Genomic DNA, 20,518 nt, shown 5'->3' on the forward strand with positions numbered 1-20,518 from the left:
AGTCTCCATTCTGAACTGTGAAAACCCTTACTGACAGCTTGTATTTTATTCATAAAGGGCACCCTTTGCTAATTACAACCATGGACTTGACCCGCAGAGCCTCAGCAATACAGCCAGAGGTTGCAGAAAAGAAGAATCCAGCCATTGAAAAAGCAAATTCATGAAGTACTGTAATACATAAGAGTTGTGTAGTACATGCGGAATATAATGAATTCCTTTCATTCTAAGCTTATTCATGAGATGTGTTATCTCATTTATGTCAACTGCAAATTTGGAGCTCAATATTAGTCAGAGTTTCAACACACAGTCATTCAATTAACGCTTTATTCATTTATTATATTGTTAATTCTTCTCTTGTTAAAGAAAATCTTGACAAATGTCAAGTAACAATTTTTTTTAGAGACTTGCTACAAAAATTCAACAGCAAAGCTTAAAATATTAAAATTAGATTTGCTGTTACATAACTCTTATACAGTACAGTATAACAAAAAACATAAAAATATGTGAAAAAAGTAGACTGATATGCTCTTAAAAATACTACATTATGAAAGAGTTTTATAATTTGTCTTAACTGTACCGATTGAACAGATAAATTGTCAATTTATATTTTAAATATAGAACCTGTAAAGCCCTTTCAAAGTTAAATGGATGAAATTGTGTTTTTATGATGCCATTGCTAACCTCTTATTACTTGCTTCTTGATTCAATCGGTAAGCAATAGCGACACCTACTGGTCAAATATAGACATAGCAACGCGTATACAATTGCACGACTGGTCTTTCTACCTACCACATTTGAAATGTCGAAAAACAAACTGGGGCAAAACAATTATATATTTTTTAGCTTTTGCATGTTTACATTGAGATAATCTGAAAGATTAAAATATACCGTCAGCCAAATGGCTTCTGCGTGTGAATGTCAGTGAATGCGCATCATGAGCCATGGGAAGTATCCAGTGCTCTGCATGCCAAAGGTGCTGATGAAGAAGTTGAGGATGGTGGTGATGAAGACTACGATGGCCGTCACGTTGTTCAGGTAATCCAAACGGTTCTGCAGGGCGCTGTTTCTCAGGTCACGACGGCCTGTGAAACACACAAACATACATATACAGTACATACGCAGTAAGGAAAGAGACAAATGATGCACATTCCACACACATGGACACACTCTCACATGTACACTGCATCAACTCACAAAAAAAACACAACACACAATAGTTTTCTGTTAAATCACTGCATTTATTTAGCTTACATGAAAAAGTTTTTAGACACATAATTAAAAAAACAACAACTGCAAAGGTAAGAAAAACCACAAATATTTTAGCTGCATTAAAGCGGTTTGCTGTATGTGATGTAAATTGTTTGTTCCCAAATAAAAGACCAGCCGCACATTAATTCCAACACGTTTACATGTGTGAAGAACGATGCGTGTCCTCCCGTGTGAGCGCGTGTCAGAAGTGGAGCCGAGCCAGCAGCCAGCGGAAGAAGCCGGTCCTCTTGGACCCGAAGAAGCTGACGAAGAAGTTGATCACCGCGGTGACGAAGATGACACCCGTGGCTACGTTGTTCAGGTAGTCGAGTCGTTTCTGATTGGACGCCACGTTCAGGTCCCTGCGAGCTACAACACACAAAACACACACGCTTGCACTCACACGGTGGATTCATGAACTCACATTGACCCCACGCAAACAAACACACAGCCGTGCACTCGTTCATTAGAGGTCAGCCGCTCGCCCTCCAGCGGCTGTGACCTTTTGACCTGGTAACGAATTTCCTTTTTCGACGTTAGAGATTGAATTACTTAAATTAATTATAATTTTATGGGCTAATAAAATGCAGGCAGTGAGTCTGATACTTCCTTCCTGTGTTCACACATCATTTTTAATCTGTGTTATTAACAACAGAATGGCGCGCGTGTGTGTGTATGTGTGTGTGTGTGTGTGTGTGTGTGTGTGTGTGTGTGTGTGTGTTCAGCTCGGTGTACATACATGGTGTATTTCATAGAATGAAACGTTGGAGAAGCCATCGTAGGAAGCAGCTGCGTTGCGTGCCGAACGCCGATTTGATGACGTTAACGACGAGGGTGAGGAAGACGATGGCGGTGGTCAGATTGTTCAGGAAGTTTAACAGACGCTGACAAGAGGGGAGGAGTGTCAGCTCGACACGGGCTGCACACACACACACACACACACACAGTGTGTCCTTAGGTGCTGACCATTCATACTTTGTAAATCAAATTAAATTGAGTAATCAGATTACAGTGAGCTCTGATTAGTATTTTAAGTAGAAAAATAAGTTACAATGTGTGTGTGTGTGTGTGTGTGTGTGTGTTGAATGCATTCAAAGGTTTCCCTTAATTTCCGGAAAATATTCACTTATTTGAATTATTTGCGTCAAAATGTCAGAAATGCATCCTGGCAAAGAGGCCGGTCCGCTCCATCCCAAAGACGGAGACGAAGATGTTGGTGATGAAGATGAAGAAGATGAGGATGGTGATGATGTTGTTCAGGCTGTCCAGGCGCTTCTGGTTGGCCTCGACATTGACGTCCCTCCGAGCTGAAACAGGCACACACACACGCACGCACACACGCACACGCACACGCAAACAATAACAACAACAACAACAAGCCAACAAATCAGTGTCAGTGTATTAGTGGGTTAATGTGACCAGAGGAGGAGGAGCTCAGCTCATGCTGCGTTGTGATTGGCTCACCAATAATGATGATGAGGACTCCAGCCACTATCTGAAGAACCAGCGAGAAAGAGATGAGTGTCAGGACAGCGATGTAGTATCTGAGGAGGAGGGAGGAAAAAGAAGTTCTGATCTGATCAACCTGAACTACTTGGATCGGAGACGGGAGCGTTCCCAGCCGACCTGTATCCAGCTCCCTGCTCGATGACGGTCTTCATGTGGGTGATGTTCGCCAGGAACAGAGCGATGTCCAACATGCCCTCAGCGGCTGTCTTCTTAGTGGCATACAGGTTCATGTTCAGATTAGAGGGCGAGCCTCCCTGGAAAAGACAGGTTTCAGACCTCCAAGGAATTCTGCTCGTTCATATAAAACTGACCAGAAGAGGGGAGCAAACATCACGGAACACCGGCACACAGGATTCTGCTGGGGGGGAAAGTCTTAAAATGATCTCAATTATGAACTGATGCAACACAATACAAGGCAGAACTCTGGTCAATGAGGAACCCGATGCAAAACGGATTTCAGCTGAACGTTTTGAGATTGATCAAAAGATAAATGTAACTCTTATCGTTGCAGCTCCACTTTATTCTAGGACTCTTAAATAGAAAAATTCCGACTGTGTCTGTGAGTTTATTCATCCTGGGTGCTCAATAGCAGCTTGTCTGAAACAAAATGTGTGTTTTGTGCATTAAAGTGGATATTCCAGGGAAATCACTGGAGTACCGTGCATATATTGGATGACTGAACGATAGATGAAAGTATTCTGCCCACAATCGGATCGCCTTACAAATATACTGTGCCGGTGCACGTCGAAATAAAGGCTGCGTTGAAGGAAGCCATGGTTCACATATATGAATTTAGTTGTTTAAAGAGCGCGGACTGGGGAAACAATCAGTGATTTATGATGCTAACCTGCAGCAATGTGATTTATTGCTCCAAAGTAAACAGAACTCTGACATTACTGTTCAGCTCTGCAGTTTCTGTGTAATAGTACACGTTCCATAAAGAGGTGCTTCTGCAGCTTCCTTTTTTTTTTAGATAAATAAAAAAAAATCATGAATGAATGAGACATTTCAGAACACAGTTGATGTCAGAAAGAAAAGTCGTGAAGAAAAGTAGCCTCGAACGCACTTTCTTTTTTTAGCATGATCAGCCCAAACGAATTAATGAGAGGATAAATATTGCTAATGTGAGCAGGTCGCTATGGTGTTAGCTTTGTTTCCATGCCTGCAGATCAATAAACAGCACATGAAACTTGGCGTGTAGCCAACCAATAGATCCCATGCAGCTCAACCGATGCGTTCGCATCCACTTCCCTTTAGCCTGCAACTCCTGGCAGACTTCCTGTCTGTGCAGGGAGGCCATTTGGGAGGTGCTATCTGCTAAATCCTCATCAACGTCCTTCATATGAGGCCTGCAGCTCACTTTTCTGGAACGACATGCTGATGCTGACATTTTTGGATGTCGTTTTTGGACGTTTCAGGTGCCTCAAGCCAAAACCATAACAGGCCGGCCCTCTGTGCAAGAGAAAAAGTATGTTCTTTGTATAACCTGCACCTTGCAGTTCATCCAAATGTTTACAAATCCCAGGATTTCATTTTAAATCAAATCAATCCCCGTTCTTTGAGCTGCAATCTACCTTTACCGAACACCGAAATCTCCATGAGCCCACTGCTCCTGACGTGTTTCCGTCCCGTAATCCTTTCTATACCCTTCTATGCGGGACAGTTAATTCCACATTGGCTTCCACCTGCGAGAAACATTGAAGCAATTCCTAGAAATAGATTTCTTGACATCATGAACATGTGCACCTCCTTTTGTACTGAGAGAAATCTGCGAGAGAGAGAGAGAGAGAGAGAGAGAGAGAGAGAAATGATGAATCAAAGGAAGAAGTGAAGAGGACAGCTGTAGAGAGAAAGGGAGCGAGAGGGAAACATGTATATACAATGGCCTGTTTCCATCTTTTCTCTGTTGGGGGTCACATTTTATCAACATCACTTTTGTGCTGCTGCCAAAACACACACACACACACATACACACACACACACACACACGGGAATGGCTTGAATAAAGTTTTACAGGCCATGTGTGTTCACTTCCTAAATGCACTACGCTGAAACTTTATCGCTCTAAATCTGCACTTAAGTAGATTTATTATGTGATATTATGCAATATGTGATTTCATTATTATTTGACCCCCCCCCCCGACCTCAGAGGAAGTGCACCTCCCCTGGACTCCAATTGGCTGCCATAGTAGCCAATAGGACGGGAAGCCCAACTAGGAGTGGAGCTCTGGTTTTCTTTTAGTGTCTTATTTTTACCGTCCGTCTGTCTCTCTGCAGCTCTGCCTGTCTGTCTCTGAGACGTTTTTTTTTTTTCCTTCCCCTTCCACATTTTTCCGAGCCTGTCTACGCCCAACGCCATGATTCTTCTGTTTGGTTTTTATGTAACGACGAGGACAACGCGTGTATAACAGAGCTAAGAATCATCTCTATGTTGGTCTGAAGTTTGCTTTTTTTTTTTTTTTTTTGCTGATCGCTGTCGTTCTTTTGAGACAAGAGGTCAAATATGAGGTCCCTTTTAGGGGTGCAGATGTTTGCGCGGCGATCTTCCCTTTAAAGGAATGTTCCAACGCCCTGCAACCCCCACTGTCATTTCAAAGAAGTGAAATCATTATTTAAACCGTCGGATATTAAAGCAGAGGGAAACATAACGTTTTCATCAGAATCCCAGGTACACGCCGTTCTCAAGACGGTCATGGGAGCTGTTAGCTTAGCTTTACCTTATGCAATGATTGGTCAGATTGGCAGATAAATAAAGGATAAATAAGCACCTTATCCGAGATCGAGACAGTATAAAGTGAGGTACTGTATACATAGAATGCGGACCAAATGAGGAACTTCTCGTGAATGATCAACTCCTGATCAAACATTTGTAGACTAGTTCCCCAAAAGTGATGATGAGATAATAAAGCAGAATTTAAAAACTATAATAAAAGAAAGAAGTCATATTTGAGTAACTGTTGAATTAGTGAATTGATTTAGAGGACAAGATCCAGAAATAGAAAGGAAAAGAGCTTTTTCTGAAACACCTTCCAACACTGACTCCGCCCGATAACAGAAACGTAGAAACAGACTTTTATATTCTCTTTATACCTCATTTCTGATCCTGTAAACACGGCGGCGGCGGATGATAAGAGAAGACTAGCGGAGAACAGGAAGCAAATATCCTACCGAGCTAATAGCTGGGAGTCTCAGTCATTAGCCTGATCCCTTATCGAAAGAGAAAAACACGGACGCCGGATGCAGAAAGAGCACAGGTTGGGATTCAAACCCAAAGGTGACAGCGCTGTGGCGTCCAATCACATTCCATCAAATGTCAAAACAAGGCCAATTTGCTGCTAATAGAAGAGGGGCGGCTCCAGAGGGCAGAGTTATATTATTCTTTTCCTTTTCAAGCTGAAAAAATAAAGGCAATGCAACGAGAAACATCAACAATCAGCTGGAAAGATGAATCTCTCTCCCGGTGGGAGGAGAAAACACCGGCTGGATTCCACAGTAACACCTGACTCCTAACTATCATGTCCGTCCCGACCGGAGGATAAAATCAGATGCACCACAAATAGCAGCTTAAATAGCATCTTAATAACTCAATAAGTTATGTGTGCTCTGCTGTAGCGTTGGAAGTGCGTTTCGTGCACACTACTGCAGGGTGTGTGTGTGTGTGTGTGTGCGCGCATATTGAATTAATTGCTGCACATGCGTGTCTCCGTGTTTTTGTGCCTGTGGGAATGAGGTGTGGTGAAAACAGATTCAGAACGGGAAGAGTAACGAATTTTCTTTGATCATGCCTCTCTCTCTCTCTCTCTCTCTCTCACTTTTTTTGTTTAGACCTTCCCTTCAGGCATGCACTTCTTTTCTTGTCTCAACTATGTGTGACAGCGCAGGGCATTCCTCCCTGCAGTTTCCTGGCTTTCATGACTCGGCCTTCATCACCATCCTCGACACACGCTTCCTCCTCTCCCCCCCCCACGTGTGTGTGTGTTTGTGCATGCATGAATGTGTTTGTGTGTGTCTAGGTGTGTGTGTGTGTGTGTGTACATTTCCCATTTCCCGCTGTTCTGTGCCAAGGCTGCATTTAATGACAGACTACCTGGAATGGAAACGATTCAAATAAAAGACAACTGTAAAATCTAGCGATTATACATTGAGCAACGTGATCAGGCGACACTAAACATGCAGTTTGTATTTGCACCAATAAAACAAACATTTTAAGCTTTAAATATCGTCATGGTTTGACATTAGTCGGAAAATAGCCTAATTGCAGTATTTAAAAGTTAAAGACGGTGCTGTGGAACTCAATTCAGATCCGTCTACACCTTCCCTTACATTTCATCTCAGCGCTCAACACCTCTCAGCTTTCAGTGCAAAACCTGCCCTTCAATTAAATTAATTGCAGATTAGTCGTTAATTGGCCGTTGCAGGTTTCTTCTCTGACAACGTATTTATTTACTTAAGCCGAGTACTTTAAAGGTATAGTACACACCTTTTTTTTTTACACAACAGCAACGAGATGCCTGTCAAACCGGTCAGATGTGACCGAGCTTGTAGCGAGAGAACGGCGAGGTCGACAATGCGTCTCTGCGTGTACGCCTGACTTTGACACGGCTGCACAGGAACTTGATTTATTTGAGCAATAAAAGCAACTAAAACCGAACCGAAATTCAAAGATCCATCAAGAGGCACTACTGTCATCTGAAAAAACTACAGAAAAGCTTCCAAAACCAGGAAATGAGGCGGAGGTGGGGAGGTTCCAAAACCCACGTGACCTCACGACCGCATTGCAGCCGCCAAGCGTGATGGACGCGTGATCTGTGACATCATGGCGAACAGTTTCTAATGTTCGAAGAAGTCATGCGGAAAAACAGCTCACTGCAGTTAAAAAAGAAAAACTAACTGTGATAAAACACGACAAATAAAAGACGAGTTGTGTGTTTGCATGTGCGGGAACAGAAAGCGCGTGTTCCCTGAGGCTGTGCTCGGTTCCCCTCGTGGCTTCACACAAAGGATAATTAATAAGAACGCCTTTGTTTGGCTTTCAGCGTGATCTCACTGAATCCAACAATAGTGCCGTAAGTCCCACGAGGGGACATCAGCATGAGAGCCCGGGTGAGGTAACCCCCCCCCCCCCCCCCACACACACACACACACACACACACACACCCTCCCCCAAGACAGGCACAGAAGAGGAACAAGAGAAATGAAAAGATGGGGTGGAAAAGAAAAGCGAGAGAAGAGCAAGAGGGTTGCATGAGGAAAAAAATTGAGACATTCCAAAAAATGAAGCGGAGGAATCAAAAAGATAGAAAGATGAGCAGAACTTGAAAAATGACAGTGGGGTGCGTCGAAGTTAAGACGACTGTCGACTGGCAAATGATAGGGTGCGTTTCTTTTCCTCGCAGCCACTAATGAGATGCCCTTTAGCAAAAGACTCTTTAAAAGTTGTGAAACATGTGAGGCGGTTCTGGTTCCCACACAAAGGCCTTTCACTGGGAATATTAGGGGCCCATCCAGTTTGGCAGAATGTGTAAAATAATATAGCGGTGGCAGGATGGAGACATGACAGTCCCACAAGGTGGGACACACCTGCGGAGACACACCTGCCCAGTGGCAGGACGGAGACCTGACAGTCCCACAAGGCGGGACACATCTGCGGAGACACATGGGGTTGCCATGATACTGGTCTTCCTCGGTTAATTTTTGTTGTGCAGTGAACACGACATTGAGTTTACGTTTGAGCTGAACGCGGACGAGACGATCGCCATGACAACCGGCCGGTGTGCGCGAGCAACGGCAAAAAACTGAACATTGTCTCGAGGCACATTCTGACGCTGACAACACACTCACTTTCTTGTACTTCACACCCTCTCTCAGAATGTGGCGTTTGCCACTTAGGGGCCACCATGAGGTTACATGCTCACACACACACACACACACACACACACGCGTAATGTTGGAAGGAGGCAGCGGTGTATTCTGGGAGGTGAGAGAAGTTTGAAGGGGATGAGAGGGACGGTGTCCATGGAGGGACACACAGCAGCTGAAGCCGAATCAGATGAAGAAATTGTCATTAATAGAAATGAACAGGGAGAAAATAAAATAAAGCACGTCAACGTGTTTTTTTGTTTATTCTGATGTGATGATGATTGTTGCCGTGACGCAGCGGCGAGTTCAGACTGGTTCAGACAGCATGAAGTGACTTCTCTGGAACACGCCGCTACTGTGATTCACGCTTCGTGTGAGGTCCCGTCACAACGGCGTGAATTATGTGTGTCTTTTGGAGACGCTGTCGTCGCATTCGGACACCTGCTAACCAGGTAACCAAACTTCGCCGGCTCTGCTGTTCTTAATCGTCAGTCTCTTTCACTTCAACGGTTATGAAGAAGGCCACCAAAGTTACCGAGCACATGTTAAAGGTGAAGTTCTCACCTGGCCGCCATGGGGCCGACCCGTCCATCTGTGAAACATGACGGTCACGCTCAGAAAGGCCGCGTCGCTCCCACTGGTGCTGAGTCAGCGTTCCGCACCCTGTTGCTGCTCTATACATAGCGCCTGTCTCAGATGTGTTAAGTCTTCTCGCCACAGAAATAGATCCATCGCTGCAGCTTCACATAAGTCGTGTGAAAATGCCATAAAACAAAACACCAGCAAACGACGTGCTTTCACACTGGACTTGGATTGAAGCTGCGAGGCATTTATTTCAGGTATTGCGAGGAGGTCATCTGGTTTACTGAATGGCACCAATTCAATTGATCCAGTTTTGGAATGTATCTATACGTAGTTTATATCCCCCCCGATGCCTGCAATAATGTAGTCCGTAAGTCAAGTAGCAACCATCGCTTTGCTAAAACAACATGGCAAAACATGCACGTAAAATGCAGCGCGTGTTTCAGCTTGCACTGAAACACAGGATGTATGCTACGTTGAGATACATGCATATCCATACACTCGTTTCTGCTTTGGTGACGTCACAGTTTTCTCTGCACACATCTAAGCCCCCATGGCTGTGGTGAGATCCGGATGCAAACCTCTCAGTGAGCCGCTGCAGCTAATAGCTAGCGACTGCATTCAATAACAAATGCACAAGCAAAAAGCCCTACTTTCTAACTTAATAGGTGGCAAATGTCATCATGGAGACAGGAAATAAAGATACAGAAAAAAGGGGATTTTCAAAATAAAATCAACAACTGAATGAGAACTGAATTTTTAACTTTAAATTGGAAGGAAAAGGCAGCAATATTTTTTAACATTAAAATATTTCTAGTGACGGCACAACAATTAAATACACTTATTAAAGTGTTTGCCATATAAAAGGAAATAAACATATAATATTCAACAAACTCGATTTATGCAGCAAAATTTAGTGAAGAAATTACCTAATTTTTAAATTAGCTAAATTAATAAGTTATTTGATGGGAACAAATAGAGAGTATTATACAAGACGCTGGGACTGAATCAGATCGATTTTAATTTAGAATATTTATTAACTGCGCTGTCACTTGGTCCACTTGCACTGATACTCTTGTCCACAGCATTTGCTATTCCGCTTTGTAGAAGTTCTGGGAAGCAGAGCAGTAGGTGCACTAATTAATCGGACTGTAATGGCGATTTAAAAAAAATACAAAATACAAAAGAGGCATGGCAAGAAATTCCAAAAATGTGATAATCAAATTGTAAAGCTTAAAATCTTATGTCTCAAATGCGGAAATGATGATATCCGAAATGCTTTAGGTGCAAAATCTCCAAAGATAAATTAAGACATTCTGTGGCTTTGATTACAGGCTGGTTGGACCGGGACCAAGCAGGACAGATGTGAGAGTATCATCGGCTTTAGAAACAGAGATGCCGTCATATGTCAGGCAAATGTGACACACACACACACGCACACACACACCAAGTGTCTTGTGATTTGTCGGCGCTGTATCAGTGTCAGGGTCAACCGTATTCATTCCTAAGCCTCAATCAGCAGAGCTACTGATATATTTAGCTGCACAGTCCCGAGTGAACAAAGTGTTACTCAAGACAAGCCGTGCGTGTGTGTGTAGGTGTGTGAGTGTGTGTGTGCGTGTGTGTGTGTGTGTGTGTGTGTGCGCATGTGTGTGTGTCTGCATGCCTATAAAACAGATAATTGTTTGAAAGAAAAATAAAATTTCAGTACCTGTACTTTAAAAATGAAACTAAATCCATCTGAAAATGAACACATTGAGCAAAGAATTTTGGCTGTCAGTCAAACATATTTAAAAATAACCTTCAAGGCCTCTAACTCCACCTTCACCCTGCTTCACCCTGCTTAGAGAGTGCCTGCTCTGTTGACCCGCTGCAGCTTTAGAGGACTTGATTAGCATTTGCACCCAGACCCTAATTGATATTTGATGGATGTCGCGGTCGTAACTCGGTCTCAGATGGTCAGATGAACCCAGAGGAGCAGGCGTGCAGCCCTCTGATCCTCAGCTCTCACACAGGCAGGACATACCACGGCACCGTGGCAAAGCTAAGACGGGAGCAGCGACGCAGCGTTGAGGATAGGCCGGGATGAAGATGAAAGGGAAGTGAAATAAAGAAGGCAAAGAGGGTGTAACAGCAAGGGAAAAAAAAAAAAAAAACAGTTGAGGGCCGTCTCTCTCTCTCCCTCCTTTTGGGTACACTAACCTGCAGAGGACCGCTGGCTGGCATGGTGGATCTCAGCGATGTCAGGTCGATGTCTCGGCCCAGCTCCCCTCGCTCAGTCTTTCCAAGCCCCTGCATAATAAGACCAGTGATATGGAAACGACTAAGCGCGCACACACTTGACTTGAGTGTTGCCCCCGCAGTGGTGAAAATGCAATTGCAAGGATGGCAGTGGTCGTTATGAAAGAAAATGACCCTGGACGCCAGGGCACCAGGCACCGGGCAAGGCCAGGGAGGACAGCGGAGGGACAAACAAATGTCTCATTCACCCGCTCCCTCCCTTTCTCACTCGTTTTGCACCCTTTCCGTCGCTCTGAACACTCCTTCTGTACAAAACCTCGGCTTCAATATTACTGGAGTATGAGATGATTCAAAAGCCAAGCAAATATCACCCAATATTCCCCCCATGATAGACAGTCTGGTCCCTATCTGTGTCCCCGTCTGACCAACCACTGCAGACGTCCCCCCCCCCCACCGGTTGCATCTATTTGTGCTTGTTTGCTCTACAAAAACATTCTGGCTGTATTTCTGCTGAGTGACCCGAGGTCAGGTCGGGTCTTCTCCTGTGAAGAACCGAAGCTGCGCTGTTGGGAGTTCAGTGCTTTCGAAGAAGCGTCTGGGAGACGAGCGACGAAGCATCTGCAGACGATATCGTGGCTCCAGATCACACCAGGTGAGAAGGATTACAGAGATGTATTATGAATTCTGTAACCAAAAAAAACCCTGTATGCTAGCTAATATTAACCACCTTACGCTAATATAGATAGGGCTGCATGTAAAAGTCGATTCTTCATTAAGGCTGTTATGTTAACATGTAGATGAAAATGAAGGTACGGGACAAAGTGTTCCTCGATTACATGGTTGAACAGCCTTCATCTTCTTCACATCATCTTCCTCAGCATCACGGGCCCACCTCACAGGACTCTGCTATTCTAACACACACACACACATACAGTAGCAGCAAGTGTCCTCGGGAGAAGAGGCTGTCGTCAAAAGTGATTCATCCGACTGCTGCAAGCTCATAATCCTCAAAAAAAAAAGGATCCCATATAGAAGGGATTTAAATAGTTTAATAAGTGTGTACCTGAGCAGAACATTGCAAACACACCGGCAGAGTAAACGCAGACTCACATTATTGCCATAGGAAGGGAGGGAAATGTTGCGATCAACACGCAACAACTCATTTTACAGTTTATTTTTCAGTAGTTTGAAGTGTCCAGGACCCTAAATAATACTATTATTGATTCAAGTGCTCTTAATATGGTTTGAAAATGAGAGCACATGTTTGTGTGTCTGTGTGTGTTGGCACGCGTTTGGATTTCAGCTAAAGAGCCTGAGCTGTTGTCAATTTTCTCTCAATAATTGTTCAGCTCGTAAAAAGTCGAAGCATCTGCCCCTCATTGTTTCCCCCGCATGCAAGCGAAGCCTCCAAATCTCTGGCGAAACTGTCCGAGAAGTTTTTTTTTTTTGTGTGCGTGCATTTCGAGAATTACACTCCTGTCGCCTTCGGGGTGGGTGTTGGTTTATATAGGAACCATTCAGTGGCACGTAATCTGCAGTTCGACTCGGATCGTTTCCCTATTTCAACAAAAGATTCCAAGATAATCTCTTAATGAGGGGTTGCCGCTTCTTTTCTATTTTCCTTCAGGCGTTTTTCGGAACTGACATTTTACATGAGACACCAGTTATCTAGTCAAAAACCTCCACGTTCTCGGATTCCTAGAAAGTCTGGAAGATGTGAATTACAGACTTGGCAGCGCTTCCTAGAAAGATCAACTGAAGTGTGGATGAAACGAGTGGCATGCCAAAGTTTTATAGGTAGACTCTAGTTCTCACACGTCTGAAAGTCCTACGGTGATGAACGGGTTTGGGGTGAGGCCCGGATAGAGGGTGTTCTCCGTAAACACAGTTTAGAAGGAGGTGCTACTAAAGTTTGTGACTTTATTTATCCTGCATGGGAACAGCTGTCATTTATCCATGCGAAGCCTTAATTATCTTCCTAGCAAACAGAGCCGCATCATCTGCAAAGAAACAAATCTGAGCACACCCATAGCAAGCTGGGGGTAGGCTCCAGCAACTCCCGTGACCCCCCCCAAAAGCAGAAAATCAGTAGAAGATGAATGAATGAATGAATGGATGAATGAATGGTCTTTACTACTAGTAAAATGTCAGGTGACCTCCTAGATATGCAAGACATGCTTTTATCTGTGTGGTTGGATGGTTTATCTGCCTTGCTGTTGTAAACTGCCTAAAGGTGATGGGCAGGCAGAGTGTGTGTGTGTGTGTGTGTGTGTGTGTGTGTGTGTGTAGGGGAGGGGGCTATGACATGCTCTGACCTGCTCAGAATGACTTGAGACTTCACTCGGACCTTTTCTCTGGGACATAAACTCAACCGTGGTGGCGCGTGGCACTTTGTGTAATCCCTGGCAAATACACAATCTGTATTTGTCCTTCTGTCTCTGTATTGTGTTATCAGTCTTTGTCTCGTTCATTTGGATGCACTCTCTCTCTCTTTCACACAGACAACACACACACACACACACAAAGATCGGGCTTCAGCCGCTGAGTGCCAGGCTGTGCTGACCCCTTGCTTTTTTTTTTTTTTTTTACCACCATCTGTATACATGCGCGCACATACAAACACCAGTATGCCAGACAGTGCTGCCTCTCATTCGGGAAAAGAAAGGACCTTTGTACAATGTCGTATTGATGCACACGCACTCACACACATGCATACAGTGGCTCAACAGGTAGCGTGTGATACCATCTGGTAACAGTGCAAATATCAGATCAAACGCTTGAGCGCCTGCAGACGCACGCCTGCAGATATGCGATTGCGTATATCACTTCACATGCAAATGCATCCAAGGGAAGGAGCGTTGCATCCTGATGAGAGTTTATCTAACAGCAAAGACCAGCAAACTCGTTAGCATCTGACAAAAGAAGAGTGCACATATGCTTATAATGAAAAAAAGCACTCATCCGCTTCAGACATCTTGAGAAAACAGGGTTGTTATGAGGGGAAAAATGGGTCAAAAACTCATGACAATTTAAGTGCATCCTGCTCTGAGCCCTGCAGCCCCCCCCCCATTAAACACTGTTATAGAACGAGCACTGTCGTTGCACCTATTTATCAAAATTGGATGTTTCCAAAAATGCTGCAAATAAATGTTCATGAATTCAGTCACTGCAGGAGGGCTTTGAACCAAAATCACCTGCCCAGGTGGAGAAGGAGAAAGACCAATCATGCACACGCACAGATGTGAAAATACATAATGCACGTAGAATATTTATTCATATTGAAAAAGCTTTTTGTTGTTGGCCTAAAATTGCGCCCCCCCCCCCCCCCCCGCACATTTCCCTCATTCATTGTTGAATGCTTTAGTGGCTTTAAATTGATTACTTCAGAGGAAACGTTTGCTTTTTTTTTTTTGCGCTGTGCGAAACAGGAAATTGAATTTTAAAGCACAACCCAGACACTCATTAAATGATGGTATGGTAACACCCTCCACCTGTCCACTGCCCTTCTGCACTCCAATTTTGTCTTGAAGAGACTTGCGTGTCTGGCTAAGCCTCCCTCTTGACCCTGCTCTCTTGCACTTTCATATTTTGCACAGCAACAACATTTGGTTCCACATGTTTGCTGCAAGCTGCCAGTTTAGTGTGAAAAAAAAAGAGAACAGCAGTTGACATAAGTGTATAACCTTTAACTAAATTACTGCTCTTTAAGGACTTTCAGCATACTGCACATGCACATACTCCATTGCAGACACGCACACACATGCTGGTAGTTCTCCGGTTCCCCGCAGTTACCTTGTGGAATTTTTGCAGAGAAATTCCAGTAAATTGTTGGATTGAACTCTCTCAAATGTGAATGTTTTTGCAAATACTTAGCAATAACATGATGTGATAAGGTCTTTGCATCACCACCGACCACTCCCACGCCATTTCACCACGATCTCCTCTCCCGTCTTCTCCTTTCAGGCTTTCCTGTCTTGTATCAATACAGCTTGAGACCAACACACCATTTCATATTTAACTTATTCCTCAGCCCGCTGGGAGACAAAACCTCATTTATGTTAATTGCCACCAATTTGGACTGGGGGGGGGGGTCAGGCCTGAGTAGAGAAATGTGTTTCTAATCGGTCTGCTGGGAGCCATAAGTAACCACAGAGGCTCAGAGAGAAGGAATGAGTGGAAAATTCTCATTTACAGTGAAATCAGGTGAAATCTATCAAAGCAGACATTAACTCTGAACTCTTTAGTGACTCTATCTGGTAGAAGGATGCACTGCTGCTTGATTCGGCACTGATTCTGTTGTGTAAACATTTAGAAAATGTCCTTTATTGGATAAAGTTAAATTCCTTTAAAATACTTCTCTTTTTTTTTTTTTAGCTTTGATCACAACTGAAGATATACTTCTGTGTAATAGGACCAGCCATGTATCATCTATAACACACAGTTCAACTCACCACCAACAGGATGTGATCGTACAGAAAACGGTGCATTTCACTGCCTCCAGACCACAGACAATAAAAAAAGGAGAGGAAGTGATTTGCGTCGCTCAGCTTTTTAGCAGGTTTTCCCCGCATGTAGCAGCGTGAGCAATGCAAGCAAAACCAAGCATCTTAAGATGAAGAAATATCCAGTCCAGGATTTGGACTTCAGCTACATTTCCTTTCCCACTAATCAGCAAAGCAAAACTATTTCATGCTTAAATAGTAAATACCCATGGCAAATCATGCTATTGATGGAGTATTCGATGAGGAAAGACAAAAAAATGTTGCATTTGAGGCAGTTACAAATAAACTCTGTACATGGTAGGCTTTTATTGGTTTCTTTGCATACTTCACAAAAGTGCGTTAAGCCCTGACTTGCTCTGAAGTTGATGTTGCAACCCTGCATATAGTTTCACCGCCTTAAGCAACGTGCAGGATAAACATGTGTAGCATGTGTGGACACACAGGTAAGGAATCGGGACTTGAACTGACTGATCTGTTCTGCATGGAAGCGCCAGTGTACCTGCCTCGGAAGCCATGCAGATATGAAAACATCTAGAGTGAATCTTAATCATTCCTAGAGTGTTTGCCGATTGCACAGCAGCAATTGCTGGGCGGCTTATCTCGCTATTAGGAGCCGAAGCTTAGATAACAGCCACAATCGATAAGATACGGCCAGAATGTATACATTAGTCAATAGGGCTTAAATTCTTGTTGGATTTAAAAGGAATTTGGGATTACTTTTCCCAATGAAATCCAATCAGCCTTTAAAAAAACAACAACAAGACTGCAAATGATATTTGGTGACTCCAGGTCTCATTTTATTCACGTATCTTTAGTTAAAGTTACAAAAGTGAAAAAGTAATACAGTAGAGAGATTTTTCAGGAGTAAAGAACTGGTATGATCACGCACATGAGTAAGAGACACAGACACACACACGCACTGAAAGAGAGAGAGAGAGACTACATGATGGTGTACAGTGATTTCTAGAAACATGAGTCATCATTGATGAACAATTGTGATGACACATAAACCAGATATTAAATAAATGAAACAAAGAACAACATGTGATGTACCTGCGGTGTAGCTGAAGGAATTTACCTCTGGCTGTAAGTGCCAAGACAACCGTAATAAATAAATAAATAAATAAATGAAAAGCACTTCCTGTTTGAGGTTCTGCCAGTAAATGACTTATTGTTACTTCATCATACTATATTTTAAGAATGATATTTAATTGCTAGTCAGGAAAACATTCACGAATATGACAAACAAATTTAGAAAGGACACATAATTTGTTTGGGCTACTTAAAATACCATACCTGATAGGAACAGTGAATATAATTACAGGTTCTGTTGTAGGAATTCTAATGTCATAAAAACAAAAGATGGAGGCCAAAATAATCAGTTTGCATAAATGGGTTAGAAAAATAATAATAATAAAAACTGGCCAAAAATTATGACGTTAACATTACAACACATTCCACTGAAAATTTACAACGCTTTTCACGAAACAGAAAACGTGAGAAATGCGCAAAGGAATTTATTTCCGATCACACCAACCAATCGCGCAGTTCTTTCAAAATAAGACATGTAATGGAGAACGAGTAAATTGCAGCGGAGCTCTACAGCGATCTCACAAATATATAACCCAGAAAAATTCAATTACATAAATGTACAATCCTCTCTAAGATGATGCGCGTGTTTCTTAACTAGATCTTTCTTAACTTCTTCCATGAACGCACATTTCTTGCGTGTGAGTTTTATTTTGAAGGAACGCCCCATTTCCTGTATCACCCATGTCAACGATGGCGGACTTGTTGCGTCAAAGTCTTTGCGTGAAAGCCTCGCCGTGCCGTCGCCTTGTCGAGTCATCGCCAGAGAGAAGAGCGGAGAGCTGCGCGGTCCGCTGTCCGGTATACCGGGAACAACCGCGACTCGCGGCGGATTAAGAGGAGCGAGAAGCGGCGGTGACGGGCCGGGATGTCGGTGCGGATGAGGATATAGCATCTCTGAGGGAGACTCGTGCCTTTTGGGTGCGCTTGAATAGTATACCCGGACATCACAGAAGACAGAAGCAGCAGCGGAGCTAGCGAGAAAACTTGTCTTCTCTACCCGGTGGGAGGTGTCCGTCTGTCGGCTGGGGGGGGGGTCGCTGCACGGACCGCTCACCGGACTATTTTACGGGGACACCGCTGAAGCTAGCGTTATTCCTGCGTGACCCCCCCCCCCCCCCGCAGAGGCTCTTCAATCAAGTTTTTTTTTTTTTATATTAACATTTCTCCACGGTGACACTCCAGCCCACACTGATGTGAGAGGTAACAGTAAATCTTTATTGCTTTTTTTTTTTTTTAATTCGGGGCTTTATCCGAGTCGTGACCGGTCTGTCGGTAAAGTTTTACTGCATTGCCTCGTTTTTTTGGGGGGGGGGGGGCTGTTCGAGACATTAGTAACGAAATAATACTCAGACAATAGTTGTCATTTTGTACAAGATAGCATTTAGCCGAGCTAGCGCCGCGCGTGCCTTTTTTTTTTCCTCCTGGGGTTTTGTGGTATTTTATTTTATTTTTTAAATATACAGGACCTTCACAAGAGCTCAATTTAAACGAAATTGTTTTATTTTTTTGCGTTCATGTTTCCATTTGTCAGTTTTAACTATTTTTTTTAATTTAAAATAATTTTGACAATTGTTAGGGAAGCCAGAGCGTGGCCAACCCAACGTCGTCGTCATCAACTAATTGATTGATTATTTGCACCTTGTAAATCAAAAAGGCAATTTACGCTCTTTGTACATATCAAAGTGTTAGCTTTAAACTATTTACCTGTTACCTTTCATGCGTCTATGTCCACAAGAGGGCAGTAACTGGTCATTAGAGTTAACATCAACAAAAATGGCTAGTTTGCTTAGTAAATGGCAAAAGCCCGTGGCCATGCTTTTATATGTAGATTAGATTTTGCAGCAAGCAAGTTATTTTGCCAAAATACAATAGTTAATAATCTATAAATACTTAAGTAGTGCTTAAATGCAAGTGGGCTTTGTGCACGGAACTGTAAAGTTTGGTTCCAATCTGATTGGTCAAACAGCGATACTTTCCCATTACACAAAAAATCTTGTTCATTTAAGATGCTTCACGGTTTACTTTAAATACCAACATTTTTAAGATAAATGACTTATTTTTTCACGGTTATCTGGCTGCCGTGGCAACTTCCCCTCTCCGTTGTGAAATCGCTTCACCATCCTCTCATGACTCAGACCTTAAATAAGATGCATGTCATTCCCGCAACAAGAAAAAAGACGGCTGTTTTCACCATTACGCTTGAATTAATTTCACCGCCGCATCGCTTATGAGATCATTTAAGTTTATCCAACATGATTTATCCATATAACCGAGACGGCCTGTGTCTCGTTGGTTGGTTCCGTTGGCATGGCTACCGTTTGTCGACTAATGGTTCATGTAAGAGTCCTTGCACTGGAATCTGAGATATCTGGTTCTGCATCCCTAGCCAGTTGCGCTCATATGCAAAGTAGCTCCATAATCATAGTCATTATTCAAGTATTTGATTAACAAATAAAGTTGCACATGATACTTTTTTTTTTAAATGAATGAATAAAGAAGCGTTTTACTGAGCTAGGCTGGAGGCACACATCTACCGTGACCTTCCTCAGTGCCATTCCTGTGCTGACTTCCCTCACAACGGGCGGTCGGCCTGAAGCGATCAATGGTGAGCACTTAACCGGGTATTTAAGAGCGTCTTTTCAGCATGCGTCACGTCGTCGCAGAGAGGATGGGACTTGGCCTTCTTCCAGGCTGCAGCCGGCTTCGGCCGCGGAGCAGTCGCACGTCAACTGGTTTCGTAAATGCCAAAGTGGTTTGTGCAGTTTGTTTTACTGGCGCACTTATAACAAGTTCAAGATCCACTTAATAATGCGTTTTCATCATGCTCCTTCAAGAAAGGAACTTTATTGGGGGGGGGGGGGGGAGACTCTCTCCTTCCAGCAGCCCAGGAGGAGCAATCGGAGGAGAAATAAAGCGCTCAAGCGATGAATAGAATGTCAGGAGATCAAAATAAAGATGGCGTGCGCCGTGTAAACCGTTCAACCACTCGGATACGACGACGATGGATAATTGCAAGGTGTCCGCCGGAGTCGATAAAAACCTGCTACGACTCGTTTGATATGAATCTGTGTTCTAGCATTGATTTCTAACGCGACGCGGCGAAGCAGCTGCCGTTCCGGGCATGCCGCGATAAAAGACGATGAATCATCCGTCGGACGTGATGCGAGCCGCTTCGAGCGGGTTTACTCTTATGGGACATGGAAATACTCGTACAGTGTACTCAGATACGCGTCCGGTTGCTGTGCAGTTCTGAGTGTCTCCTCTCCTCTCCTCTCATCCCGAGCCAAGCTGCTGAATCGCCTAACCTCGGGGGTCAGCCCGGCTGTGGCGACCTGGGGCTAAATTTGGAAACGTGGAGCAATTAGTTGCGCGCTCATCTGCATTAACTACACGGCAACAAAGGGGGGGGGGGGGGGGGTTTGGATACAGAGTTCTTTCTTGTTAGCATTAATAATTATAGCCGTTCTCAACCCAAGTCAAAGGAA

The 20,518-nt window shown here is 43.6% G+C and overlaps 1 protein-coding gene across 1 annotated transcript; it reads right to left on the reverse strand.

Moving 5' to 3' along the window:
• Positions 1-1,997: 1,997 nt before the first annotated feature.
• On the reverse strand, positions 1,998-11,424 carry LOC137910994 (ninjurin-2-like). The gene is made up of 4 exons (XM_068755418.1): positions 11,401-11,424; positions 2,875-3,011; positions 2,713-2,792; positions 1,998-2,167 (listed from the first exon to the last, which is right to left on the reverse strand). Exons 1-4 carry the CDS (start codon positions 11,422-11,424, stop codon positions 1,998-2,000), a joined length of 411 nt encoding a protein of 136 aa, XP_068611519.1.
• Positions 11,425-20,518: the final 9,094 nt, after the last annotated feature.

The sequence above is a fragment of the Brachionichthys hirsutus genome, chromosome 22 (assembly GCF_040956055.1).
Source record: "Brachionichthys hirsutus isolate HB-005 chromosome 22, CSIRO-AGI_Bhir_v1, whole genome shotgun sequence".
Taxonomy (NCBI): domain Eukaryota; kingdom Metazoa; phylum Chordata; class Actinopteri; order Lophiiformes; family Brachionichthyidae; genus Brachionichthys; species Brachionichthys hirsutus.